General features: G+C 34.4%; 1 protein-coding gene across 1 annotated transcript in view; it reads left to right on the forward strand.

Moving 5' to 3' along the window:
• DGKB (diacylglycerol kinase beta) overlaps positions 1-14,537 on the forward strand; it is a 333,490-nt gene that overhangs the window by 136,099 nt on the left and 182,854 nt on the right. The window contains exons 18-20 of the mRNA XM_063411359.1: positions 930-1,015; positions 2,781-2,870; positions 5,353-5,513. Of these exons, the coding sequence (XP_063267429.1) occupies positions 930-1,015; positions 2,781-2,870; positions 5,353-5,513 (337 nt within the window). The remainder of the gene's footprint in view (positions 1-929; positions 1,016-2,780; positions 2,871-5,352; positions 5,514-14,537) is intronic.

Raw genomic sequence — 14,537 nt, forward strand, 5'->3', positions numbered from 1 at the left:
GGTCACTAGAATATAGAAAATGCAGTAAGATATCTGTAATACTAATGAATACAATGTATGTAAATGATCATACACAAACATATGTAGTAATACAACAAAATTACTGGAACTTTTTTGTCTAGTGACAGTTCATGTGTAAGAACTGATTTCAGCATGTGTCAAAAGGTATTCTGAACTGATGCCTTTAAATTAAAATATTGCACCTTAGCCTTGTTTTAATATATCTTCACTTTCCACCATTATGCAAGATTGTTATAGAGTGAAGTGGATGAGGGGGTGGTGATACTCACTTGATGGATATGGAAGCAGAAATAGCCAGGCAAATATTGTCAAAGATATTTTACTTTTAAAATCTGTTTTTTGGGATGATGGAATGAGGGCCTTCAATCTGATGCTTTCTCATTTTGTATTAAACTGTGGTGTAAAGTTGTTTTTACCAACCGCAGAATGTTCAGCTTAGTATGTACCAGTCTTCTACCAGAGCTATGAAGTTCTCCAATAGATTTATAGACAGAACTTCAAGTAAATATTATGGCTATTACGTTTAGACAACTTAAGACTTTCCTGTCTTGAGAGACTACCTATCCGTTACAACTAAGTTAACAGAGGGTGTTTTCTGACAATAGTTACAAACGACATTTGAAGTCAGACAAGGATTGAACTAACCATCAGGTCCAAACTTTTTCTAGTGTTAGTGTACTATAATAACCCTTGAATTACTAATTTTCTTTGAATTTTTTCAGATAATATTGATAATAATAATGTTGGATTTTATTTGTCTAAAAAATTATTACATAAGCAGAAATGATTTTTGTTTTAAATGATCATTTGCTATTTATTATTAAATACAATGTCTTAAGCCATAACATGTTTACATAATGCACAATTGTACTGATCATAATTAGATATCTTCATTTACTCTTTTTTAGGTTAAATTTTTTCCGAGATGTTGCTGAGTTCAGAGTACTAGCGTGTGGTGGAGATGGAACAGTAGGCTGGATTTTGGATTGCATAGGTAATCTATAGCATTTACACAGTTTTGCTTGCCTCATGCTTTTCATTTTAATGGTCTTCCTTATATACCAATGCATGGATACAACTATTTCAAACAACAGCTTGTTCATTTAAATTTTTGAAATGTGTTCGTTTGGGACATGGTTATTTTTAAGTGTACTCAAATTGCAAAAGTTATTTAAAGTCTCTAGACTTTAAATAGTCTCTAGACTCTAGTCTCCAGAGTGTTTCTGGATTTCCTGAAAGCAAGAAATTTGAATTAATCTATTTTAATTTTAGTTCAAAGTCTCTTCTGCAGCTGAATCAAATCGAACTTGCTAATTTCAAGACAATTTAATTTAGCCCACTTGCTTTTTTTAACTACCAAATTTTTGTTTACACTGTATTATTCTATAATGAAAATAATGTATTAAGACATAATTCAATTTTGGAGTTTTGTCAGTCAGTTTACTGCAAAGCTCTCTGTAAAAATCATAAGGAAGGCCCAGAAGTCAAATTATTACAGACTTAAAAGACTTAATTTTTTCAAAGGTTATTAAGGAGAATGTTTTCTACATCACATGATCATTTGTTTGGTGTTAGGCTGCAGAGAAAAATAGTGAATGTGTGTTACAGTGGAAATTAGGAAGTGGATCAAGAGAGGTCAAAAGACTCTACATAACTTTTAATAAAGTGTTTAAAGTGTCTGCTTTGTGAGGGACCAGAAAACCTTCAAAAGTTCACTGAAAAGTAAACCTGATGTCATGAAGGAATGATAGCGAAGGAATATTTCTAATCTTGGTTGGAAGTAAGCCTTAGTAACTCTCAAATAGCTTTCAGAGTCATAAATTAATGTACATAAACATCAAGTGCATTGCCTAAACTTGAAAGAAACAAAGTTTTCCAGCTGTTAATTGTGTCATCATCTTTTTCATGAGGTCTAAAATGTCATGCAGTTATTTTCTCTTTCAGTAACATACTGTATTCTGCAGCATTTTTTGTGATATGGAACTTAGAAATTAGTTGGGCCATGCAGGAACCACCTTTTTTCATAGGTGCAGAAAATATAATTTCAGTGCTGCCTTTTAGGGAGCAGAAGCACTTTAGCGTATAAAGTGTAGGGGTACACTTGTTTCTAAACAATTTTCTAATTTGTTTCTATTTGGTCTTCCCTGATCTCTTCATATACAAAGAGCTTTAGCTGAGAGCACAGCAAGAAAAAAAGAAAATTAAAAGAAAAAATAAACAAAAGGAAAAAATAATTCTCATCAGTTTGAAACTTTAAAACTTTTTTTAAAAATTACTCTATTAAATATTAAATTCTCTGAAAGTTTTCCATTCAACTGGTTATGTGAATGTTAAATCTTACTAAAATATTGATAAATATAGATTTTCCTGCTGCATCCATTGTGTAGTGTCCTAGGATGACTCATTCTGAGAACTTCAGTGAGAGCACCATATTCAGTCTTGGAAAGATCTTGAGTATCATTGTTTATGAATGTTTGTCATATGTATGATTTACAAAGTCCTTATAATAACAATGTAGTCAATTAGGATTACAAAAACCTTATGATAATAAATGAGTAAATTAGGATTAAGGGTTGAATATCAAGTGAAGGGGTTACAAAATGGACTGACTTGGTGAAAAGCTCATTGTGGAGCAGGCAGCATAATTTCATATACAATCACTGAAACAAAACCTAACGCAGTTATATAATACCTATAATACCTTGCAATTAGATCTTTTTTTGTTCCTTATCTGTGGTTTTTTCCTTCTTTATTTACAGAGAAAGCGAATTTGATTAAGCATCCTCCTGTTGCTATCCTGCCTCTTGGGACTGGCAATGATTTAGCAAGGTGTCTGAGATGGGGAGGAGGTAAACACAAATGAAAATGCAGTTTATTACAGAATTAAAAGAAAAAAACCCTTTTGCATCAACATCTACATTTGGATTTGTTTTTGTAAAGAACCATTATCACCTTATCTGGTTTTGGAATGATCTATTTGTAATTGTTGTGTAGACATGTAAGATACTAAAGGTTGCAGTCACTCTTCATACCTTGTTTGTAGTTTCTACTGACATCAAAAATGTTCCAAGGTGTAATGAGAGTAGTGTATAGCTGTTTGGTTGGCTTTTTACTATCTGTATTGCAGTTATTGCTTGTAAAGGGAGCAGTCTTAAATGGGTTTTAATTGAGACTGTTCAGAAAGGGTTATTGAAAACATCTAATAATGGGTTAGGAGTGGTTTAATATTTTTAAGCTTTAAAACTATTAAATGAAAAACATGCTTCAGTCTCAGACTAGTTCCTTTGACCCCCTTTCTGTTTTCCTACAGAGGATTCCAGACAATAAGTGCTGTGGTACTATTTATCAGAAAATGAGAAGGCAAAGAATGCTGAAAGAAGTATATTTAGAAAATCAAACCTTTAATACCCTTTGCATCCTTTCCTGGATGTATGGAGACTTGCTCTCAGGTCCTCCAAAAAACTTCATTCAGAATCTGTATTACAGGATAACTTGAAGGAGACACAAGGAAGAAAACCTTAGACAAGATTCAGTCTGTGGTGAAAGCACCTCGGTTTATGGGCTCATAGCCAGGTCTATTTCAGGTCTTGGTTGTTTCAGTTGAGATGTTTTGTATTTGGAACTTGGTTGTTTTATTTGGAACTTCTCAGCCTTTGCAGATATTATTTCTTCTGTCTCATCAGTTTCCTTTTCAAATGTCTTCCGTGTTGCCAGATAGTCTTTAGCAAATTCTCAGTAGTTTTCATGCTATAGCACTTCGTTAACTATAATGTTGTGTCAAATTATTTGAGAACCTCCTTTATTTTCTCTGTCACAACTGTTGATTGTTTACATTCTTATAGTCTTAGGGGGAAAAAAGGAAAACAAATGAGACAAAATGTATTCAAATCAGCCTTGCTTAACTTTCTGAATTGTTCGTAGAGCCATAGAATCACTGAAAGAGATCATAGGAAGTCACTGGTCCAGTTTACTCTTCTAAGCAGCATCAACCATGACAACATTTAATTGCATTAGCTAGGACCTGTTCCTGCCTTCAGTTTTATTTATGTTCTGTATCTTAAATGATTCCATTTGGACTAAAGTAGAAAAAACAATAGGGAAATACTGTTTCATCAAATGATGGGTTTCATCATTCTTTGCCCGGTTGCTTTGTGGTAAACAATACCATAATACAGATTTTCTGGAACTTCCATAGATGAGAGAGGAGACAGGCATTCCAGAAACTAAATTGCTGGTGAGTGATTTCAAGGACGCCAAGAAATGGAATTGTGCATGCTGCTGTCATGTGGTGGTTAGCAGTAACTAGCAAAAGTGTGCTAGGCAACCATAAGCAAATTCATCAGCAATGGATTTTGAGCAAGGAGGCTTTGAGTGGCTTGCCCTGCTAAAGCTGTTAATAACATCAGCAGTACATATTGCTTGAATAGGAAATCTTGTTTTCTTTTGCTTTGAGGAAGGATTGAATCCCCAGATCTTAGCTATCTATCTGAATAATATTCAGAGTTGATAATGTCACTTAGTAAAACCCCCACAGTTTTCTTCATGCACACATGTGCATGTTAAATTTACTCATGAGCGCGTAAACAAGTTTTCTACTCAGTTTAGTGAATTACATGTCAGTGCTTATTTGCAACTAAGAGTAAGTTCTCTCTACAAAGCAGGATGAGGCTCATGAAGAAGTTGTTGAAATGAACAAAACTGTTACTTTTGCTGATAAAGCTATCAGCTATGGATTTGAAATTTTGGATTTGTTATGCTAAAACAGATTGAAACAATCCATGAAAATTAGTTGATAGCTTTTAACTTTTCAGTGTCTTTGTCAGGCAAAACAGCAATATGTCTCTTTTTTATAAGTTTTGAAATCAAAGGAATTTAAATATTAATTTCTTATCAAGAACATTTTTCAAATTATAACCTTAGCTTTATGGATCATTTGGAAAATTCAAGAGATTGGAAGATTTTTAAGATCTAATTATATTTTTCATCACAGATATGTCCACTGAAATCTGTAAAATTATTCTAAATTTACATGCTTAATTAACTTTGTATTTGTACTTCTTTTAATGACAAGTGCTGGAAAATTGTCAATACATCAAGCACAATCCTGCTTTTAAGGTCTTACATGCATTGCTTTCATTTTTCCAGTCACAGAATAATAGAATATTTTGGGTTGGAAGGGTCTTTAAAGGTTAGATTACTAGTCCAACCCTCCCTGCAATCAGCAGGGGCATCTTCAATTAGATCAAGTTGCTCACAATCCTGTCCAACCATCTAGAAAGAAAATGTAACTTCATTATGCCTGATTAAATAACTGGTTTTGTGTTTTGCTAGGGTATGAAGGTGAGAATTTGATGAAGATCTTAAAAGACATTGAGAATAGCTCAGAGATTTTGCTGGACAGGTGGAAATTCGAGGTAATACCCAATGATAAAGATGAGAAAGGAGACCCAGTGCCTTACAACATCATCAATAACTACTTTTCTATTGGCGTGGTAAGACTTATGCTTATCCTTAAGTGATTTTCTTTTTCTGTTTTGAATAAATATTTGCATCACATGCCTTTCAGTGAAGAACTGTTGGCTAGAGATCATTTATAATGTTGTTTTGCTAGTGAAATGAATACATAGATGACTGACAGCAATTTGCATAAATTTACTGCCTTGCATTCAAACCTGAATTATTTTTCAAGACCTTCTACCTTCCCATTTATAAAGAATATATTTGTGTTGTTTTTAATGCTTTATGAGCAGCTATAATACTAAATTTATATTGTCATTTTGAAGGTCCTATAAAAATATAAAAGAAAAACTAATCACTTAATAAGAACTCTTAAGTAATGTTTTCCATTAGTATTCAGATAGTCAAAACTGTTTAAAGGAACAGTTGCATTCTTTATTTCTTCAGGGCAGTTTTAAATAATAAAACAATAATACAAAAAAGAATGCCCTGTATGTGTCTTCTTGGTCCTGCCTTGTTGGGTAGTGAAGTTCAGTTCCAATTCACAGTTTGAATTAATTGAAAGGGGTTTAAGCAGCTCTTCATGTCTAAGGAATTGCATCTCTGGTTTGTGCTTCTTTTTAGTTTCCTGTGTACTATGCGGAATTTCTTTATTCATATTTGATTTGCGATTTGTTGTTAATTTCCAATCATTACTTCACACCTCATGTGGGTTTTTCCTAGGTGATTCTTCCTGCATACATGCACTTGATTGAATTACACTCTTTTAATTATTACTGTTTCTCCAAGGCACTGTGAAAACTAATGGTGACCTACAACATATTTCACATTGCCCCATAGATTCTTGCCAAATAAGCAGTCTCTAATCCAGCATGAATAGAACTTGCTGCTTGAACTTTGTAACAGTATGGCAGAAATTATATCTAGTAACAAACAATGTAAATGTAAGTTTAGAAAGGATGGGAAAGTAAAACGGAATAAAATTGTACTCGACGTGGGGCTCTTGATGTTTTAGGACCATAATTCAGGTTGGAAGGGATTGCAGGAAGTCATTAGTTCTAAACAGGTTCATCTGTGAGAGCAGAGCACATTGCTCAGGGCATTATCCATTTAGATTTTAAAAGCCCCCAAGGAATGAACAACATCTTTGGGCAACCCATTGTGGTGCTTGACTGTCCTTACAATGAAAGTGTTTTTTCTACATCCTGTCTGAATCTCTCATTTCAACATAAATTATTTCTCTCCCATCCTCCTGTCATATGTGCTGCTGTGAAGAGTTTGGCTTTGTCCTCTTGATACCTCCTCATAGGTACTTGCAGTCTGCTATTAGACCTCTCTGGAGCTGGCCTCTTACCTGTGAATCACCTTATCTAGTCAGTCTTTTTTTAAAAATCTCTCCAGCAATCAAGACCATAATATCCCAAGCTAGATACAAGAATGCTGGGTTAGCCAGTAATCAAAACCTTGCTGAAGTTCAGCATGATATCCCTTGCTCTCTCCTCATCTACAACTCTGGTTGTTTTACCATAGGTACCAATCAGGAAGCAATTTACCCCTTAGAAGGAAAATGGTACACTAAGTTGAAAGGAATGTTGGAGACAGTAATGTTAGTATGTTCAAGCCAAACAATTCTTTTTTTCTATGGTAGCTCAAAGCTGTGATATGTACATAACAACTTTACTGTGTCTAAGTACAGAGAAAAAGGTAAGAAACAAACTGAGATGTATGTGTAACAAACTGTGAGTGAATATGGGTAATGTTCAACCTGATGGAAACACAAAGCATGGAAGGACCATAAAAAGTGGACGCCAAGCCATGTGTCAGTCTCAAAGCAGGAGCTAGAAAACATCTAAGAGCAATGTAGAATAAGATAAAGATTTTTCAATTGCTCACATCCATCATTCTGTCAGGATGGCAAGATACCAGGAGAGAAGTTCCATCTGCTTCCTAATAATACTGGAGTCACTGATACAAGCTAAATATCCAAGAAAAACGTGCATTAAAGTAGTCAAATCATATTTGCTTTAAAAAACAAAGATACCCACCACCCCAAGGAAAACCAAACCAAGAAACCTCTTCAAAAGTATAATAGGATCATCTGAAAATGAAAGCTTGTCTTGGAAAGACACAAATTTGGGGAGCTGGTCAAACATAGCTGGTAGTATTAGAGGACAAATGAGGAGTCATGAGAGAGACAGGAAACAGCAGGCCAACTGTCCAACACTGGCAAGTTCAATTACTGATGTGTTTTAGAGAAAAATAAAAGTTTTTTTCCCCATAATCTACTGAAACAGTTTTAATAGTCATGCATTCATGCACTAGGGTAATACTACCCCAGTGATCATGCAAGACACAGTTCAGTAATGTCAGTATTGTTTTGTTATCACAGACTGTATTCTTGGGCTTGCGATGCATTTCTGCAGTTGCTGCAGTACTGGAATTTCAGTCTTGTCACTTCATTTAGCCAACTTGCTGTTGTTATAATCAGGGGGAGAGTGGGTGTTTAGACAGAGTATTTCATTGGACGTGTTTGTCATGGTTAACCTTTTTCCTATAGATAAAACAGTTTAACTTTTGCTGCTTTCTTCAAGCACACAGCTGCTTACCATTAATGGTGGCTCAACATGTGTATGTGGACAGGTGCTTCAGATAAGCCTGTGTTTGTAACACTCCTGGTTTATTTTATCCTTGCTATTTTTTTGTAACTGTATCTCAAGCCGGTAAAAAAACGCAACCCAAACCCAAAAATTTTTCTAATCTAATGCAGTAGAACAGGGAAATATTTTCACAAAATCAGTAATAATTCTTCAGTTCAGTGCTTGAAACAAACCCACAAAAAAAGCCTCAAAACAACACGCAAGCAAACAAAATAATGCTCAGACTAAATCACCATATTCTCATGACTGTGCATTATTCAAAGAAGAAGAGGAAAAAAGTGGGTAATAATACCCTAAACAATAAACCCTATCTTTGTAAACAATAGTTCTCATGTCTACTCTCAGATCATGCCTGGATTGAACCATTTTCTTCAGTGATGCAGTCATAGTGAAGCATAAGTGCACATTGTTAACTATGAAATGGATGGGTCTATAGTCTATTCACAATAAATGTACTCAATTCAAGCACACACAAAACCAGATGAACATGGAAGATGGTGAAACTTCACAATCATGTGCTAACTGAGACCTGAGCGTCAGCCATGGAAGGTGGGTGACGAGCAGACAGTGAGGCAAACTCTCAGATAAAACAAAAACAGGAAAACAACTTGAGAACATTGTTACCTTGAGAAGGACTTCCATGTGCTCTGTTAGGAAATCCATAATGGCATGGCCAGAAATTTTACATAGTGCTAAGGTGCGAAGAGTTCTTCTAAGTTTAGGGATAAGTGGCTTAGTTGTCAAGCAATACTGTATCACTGATACGAATCACAGAAAAGGCAGTGACTGTCAAGGCTGTTTATCTTTTATTGGGAAGTTTTTAAAGAATGTCAAATGTGTAGGGAAGTTATATTGCTTATTTTTAATGTTTCTCAAATTATTGTCTCAAAGTGAGAAAAAAAGGGTATTTTGAAATGGAAGGAATGCCTCATTAAATGTTCAATTTCGATTAAACATTAGAATCCTATGTCCACTAAATGCTTTGTTGAAAAGAGCATATAGAACGGGGAAAAGAGACATCTTACATACTTAGGCTTAGGAATGTGTGAGAAAGCACAATATCTCTGCTTTCTGTGCTTTCTCTTCCAGGTGGATATTCAAGAGAAATGATGAAATCATGCAAAAACTACAATGAAGTTCTTTTAAAAAATATCCTGCAATTTTATTTATTATCTCAAAATTAGTAATTCTTATTCCTAAGGATAGACGATTTTTTCAGAGGCTCCACCTTGATTAGAGCAAATAGCTGTTGGCCAAACCAAAGCCATAGTTGTAGTCACTTGAGAACCAATGTTGCTGGACCCTGATTTTTTACATTTTTGTGTAAACTACTTGAAAATATTAAATAAAAAATAATTATTGGACTCAGATAATTACTTATCTCAAAACAGGTAAAATTTTTAAACCAAACAACTCATCTATTTCTCATTGACTTTCCTGTTACTTACTAATAGCTCTTTTTATTGTTTTCCATTTTGTGGGTTATAATGCTGAAAGAAATTATGAATAAATGTTAGGATGCGAATCTTAAAGTAGGTTTTCCAGAAGCAAGCATAATTTTGAATTTACTGTTCTGCCACTGAATTAACTTAGAGTTTAGACTTTATGGAGCCAAAATTAGGTCAACATGAATCAGTACTGAAGATCTTTAACCGTAAACATTTTCTTTCTGTTTTCTTTCTTTTTTTTTTTAACCTATTTAATAAATCATAAATTTATCTGATGTTAATAGGAAATAAAATGTTATCAATGCTGTTTAACTATCACTTGAATTTTTGTAACTGCATAGGGTATTGCAGAGCATATGCTGCTAAGCCCCTTGCAGTTCTGTAATTAGACTGTTGGAGCATCATAAACTGAACTTGCAAACTTCTGCATTGTGTTTTAGTGCAAGTTTGTGTAGAAAGAAATAGTAGTGGGCTAGGTTTTAAGGAAAATTATACTAGATAAAGTGTGGCACAGTGCAACCTTCCCTATGTTAAAACAGTGAATACCATTCTAAACTGAAAGCAGTTCTCACTGGTGTTTAGGCTGTATTCAAGGTGTAAGAATAAACCAAATGATATGGCACTTACTGGAATTTACAGAAGGCAGTCCTAAAGATTGTATTAGCAATCATTGTATATCCTTGTGTTCAACTAGAAATGTTCTGTATGAATGACTGATTAGGTAACTCTGATTTTCATCTCTATTTTCTTCCTCTTGGGCCAGATTCCACTGAAATTTTGAACTTTTGTTATTGACCAAGTGTCTCAGGATAACTTTATGATGCTTGTATTTCTAATAATCTGTTTAGTTTGTGCTGTATATTGAATTCTGTGCCATTAAGACTAGTTCTAAGAGAGAAGCAGTGAAAGAAGTATAGAGTTTGATTTAAAAACATTATTAATTCCTGCACATTTCTTCTCTAGACGAGTGTTTGTTAGAGGTACAAACAGCAGGTAGAACAAAGATCTTTTATTTGCTTTTAGTTAGTTTAGCTAGTTGAGGCAGAAAATATTTTAGAATATATTTTTTTCTTAAGACTATTTAAACCTGTTCTAAACTAAAAAACCTAAAAGGATACTGAAAGCTTGCACTTGCGGCCTGCTGGAGCCTAGACCTCTGAAAGGACTAATAAAAAACTAAGCAAGCTAAGCTACTCATAGCAAAAACTTTCTAAATTTACTATCTCACTTTAGAGCAACAAAAAGTTTTATTGTTTCATTTTTTTTATTCTTTGTACTTATGGGCACTTTCTTTATTAAATAAATAGTTTTTTCCACTTTTCTTCTAAGAAGTTCTTTTCCCAGACCAGTTAAAAAGAAAAACTGTTTACTTTCCTAAAGGGACTTACTCAGGAGTTTCCTCCCAAATTTGCCCTAAGCCAAGACAGTACATACATACATACATAAACCAAGTTATATAGCTGTTACATATGTAAAGAACATACATGTTTTCTCTGTTCAGACTTAAGTGATTAACTAGTGCTCTGGCTAGGAGGACTGCAAGAGTTGCTGTCCCTTAGGAAACCAGCAGAGCCCTTGGAGGCTTACATTCTTTGTGGATCCAGAATTGCTTCTCCCTTGTCTCCATGAGTGCATGCTTTAGGGTAAGCCTACTTGGGGCCTTTGTTGCTGGTGCTTTTTTAACTACATACCCTAAAGAGTCATTGTCAGCAGAATCAAGTTCCTTAGGAAGCTTAAAGCTACAGCTGATCTTATTCAGATTATTTAATTTGCACGAGGTACTTAGGATATAGAACACATCTTATCTGTCTACTTACTGATACAGGATTTGAATAAGAATATTACAGCCTCCCTTCAGCTGAAATTTTGAATACATGTGCAAACAGATACACAAGAACATATTGGAGGGAAAAAATGCTCTAGGACACCAATTAAGACAGTAACCTGGAAGAGAACAGGGATACCCAGATTCCTGTTCCATCTGTTGTTTTTGTCCATTTGATTAACTTGTACATAGAAATTCAGAAACTTACATTACTCTGAGTGACTTCTTTTCTAAAACCAATAGGTAAAAAATTTTAATGCTAAAACAGAATTTATGGAAGTAGCACACCTCAGTCTTTCATTCAGTCCTTACAACATGTGGTAATTGATTTCATTGCAATATGGTGATATTCTCACTTGGATGGTCTGCAACAAAAATATGCAAGTGTTTTTAGTTAAGGCAGTAAAGATAGCTGAATGTGCCTGGAAATGTTCTGTAAGTTCTTTGAGAAACAAGTCAGTATTATATGCTGGATTAATTAAAAAATAGCAGTTATCACCTAGAGGGGAAATTTCATTAATACTAGTAAGTAATACCACAATCAGGATGTGTTTTCTGAAGAATTATTATCATAAATTAGTAAAGGTCTACGACAAAGACAAGTGTACTTTCATGACACCTCATGTTACTATCCAAATGCACTATCAAATAGGTATTTGGGGGCTCATGATTTAATATTCTTCAACCTTAACCAGTCACTAAGAGCCTCTTATTCTGCCAGTAGGGAAAAATATGACTTCTTAATACTCATAATCATAAATTTGAACTTGTTAGGAGTCTGCTTCCCCATCACTGTACTTTAAGTCATCAACCTACATTTCCATTATACTTTTTTTTTTTAGGACTGAGAAAAATGTAAGAAAAATCTTACATAGCAGCCATATTTTTTGTTTTCTTGAGAAACAACTTTCATTAGCCTCAACAGAAACTTTGACTACCAGAATTTTTAGTCTCAAATGCCAGAAGCTTAGGTACAGTTGTTCCTCCAACTGACTATGGGAATCCCATAATTTTTATGGTATTTTATTATCTATTTTATTTTAGAATATATATTTATTACTACTACAAAAGGAAGGTATTTATTACTGTATGTAATATTTACAGCTGTGAATGAATTTAAGTTTTATGCTGGCCCCATGTTTTGAAATTTTAAAGCCTCATAGCGTTTTGCTGTTCATGGTGGTAAATAGGAATTCTTTTTCCGCATAAGAAAGTATCCTAAGGACATTTGCTGATTCAGTGCAGAATTTAAGTGCATGCACATCTTAACACTGATGCAATGTGGCATTTAAGTATGTGTTTAAACTTTCCTGATCTAATGATGCAGTTAAATATGTGGATAATTTTTTAAGCATTTTTTGCATTTTCGCTGATATGACTGGACAACTGCACATGTTGAATTCTGGACATTCAGTGTAAGCTAATTATTCAAGTGGGATTTTTAGGTATACATAACTAAAAATGATGTTTAGTGGTGTGCTGAACTAATATGAACATAAACACGTGCCTAAGTGATTTTGTGAATCCTAATTATCAATTTGAATGTGCTAATGGAATGCTGTGATACGTTGCATTATTTCTGTGCCAAGGAGGGAATGAACACTTCATAGTAAACAGTATTATTGCTTTGTAATCCAAAACACTTTTTTTTCCTGCAGAAAGGTTTAAGAAAATGAACAATTCATCCATGTGTGAATGCAAATGTAATATTAAAAGATCCGTGTTGATACTGGGCTTCTCATAATCTCAGTCACGTAGCCAAATCTGTAAAAAAGGTTGCTGTATCTGTGGGGAGAACTCTTCTCTCTTTCAGAAGGAACATGTTCAGAACGTTTTAATCCCAGATCTGAAATACGTTATATTGAGGAATCATTGATAGTTCAGAGTATCACCTTGTTTAATTTCCTTATCTTGCTAATTTTTGCAAACTAGTTACTCTTACAGGTTTTGCTACTTGCATGTTTGAATTTTCTCTACTCTTTTCAGCTTTATTGCTGAAATATTGAAATTCTTATGCAGAATTTTTTGGATAAAATATATGGCAAATATGATGATGTGGGGTTTTTTTTTGTAGGTGGTTATTTTTTTCATATGGCAGAAAGCCACAAGCATATACTGCATGCCACAGAAAGCTGGATATCTAGAATAATTCCTAAATAAGAAGAAATAGGAGGCTCTTTGCAGATTTCCTCTCACTAATGTGCTGCAATATTTCCCTGGACACAGGGAATGCGAATTCCATAACTAAGATATACTTAAGTCTTAGAGTTGGTAATGTCTATACTGCAACACTGCTGGTGGTGTCTCCTGTTAGGTAGTTTGTTTCTGCCAGTGAGGATTTGGTTTGCCTTCTCAATCCTTCTTCCTATCATATTATTCTACCATTCATAATGTATATTGGGGCACCCTAGCAGGAGAGTTGTACTGTACTGCATGGGATGTGGGAGGTACTTTTGTGCAGAGAACTAAAGTTTTGTAGCTTTCTCTACTGTGTAATGAATCTTACTACTACAAAAGAAGGATGATTTCCTGGGGTACTGTTTCTTTTATTTCTTACAAGTGTAAAGAAATTTAAAGAATTTAGATTGTTCTTCCTATTTGCTTGGTCATTTATTTATTTTTATTTTAATGCTAAAGTGTAAATTTTTGCCAGCATATGCTATAACTTTCTGAAAATATTTATATATATCAAATAAGTTTATTAGGACTTGTGTGTGTGATTTCCCTTACAGTGTGGTAAGAATACCTAGGTTTGTGCTGATTTCACTGTGGGTGTTGTCAGATTCAGTGAAAATACAGTTCTGTGGCTATATTTAAAGTAGCAAGCAATTTTGCTCTGTAGGAGTGTAGCAATTGATGCTGAGTCCCTTCTGTCTGCAAAACATGTAGTTTGGGAGTCTTAATTCAAACTGGATGTAGTCTGTTCCCCTGCTATGAACTGTCCTAAACAGGCTTGTCCTAAAGTGACCTAAATGACATGCACCAGTCTTTGCTTCAAAGACAATCACAGGAAGTAGGAATGATTTGCTGGAAAATGTAATTGCTTCTCTACAGTTTTGCAATGAACCTGGGAAAGTCAAATAGGTGTACAGTGTGTCTAACTTTGACTTACCATCCTCCCCTTCTGGC

Source organism: Prinia subflava, chromosome 1, assembly GCF_021018805.1.
Source record: "Prinia subflava isolate CZ2003 ecotype Zambia chromosome 1, Cam_Psub_1.2, whole genome shotgun sequence".
NCBI lineage: Eukaryota > Metazoa > Chordata > Aves > Passeriformes > Cisticolidae > Prinia > Prinia subflava.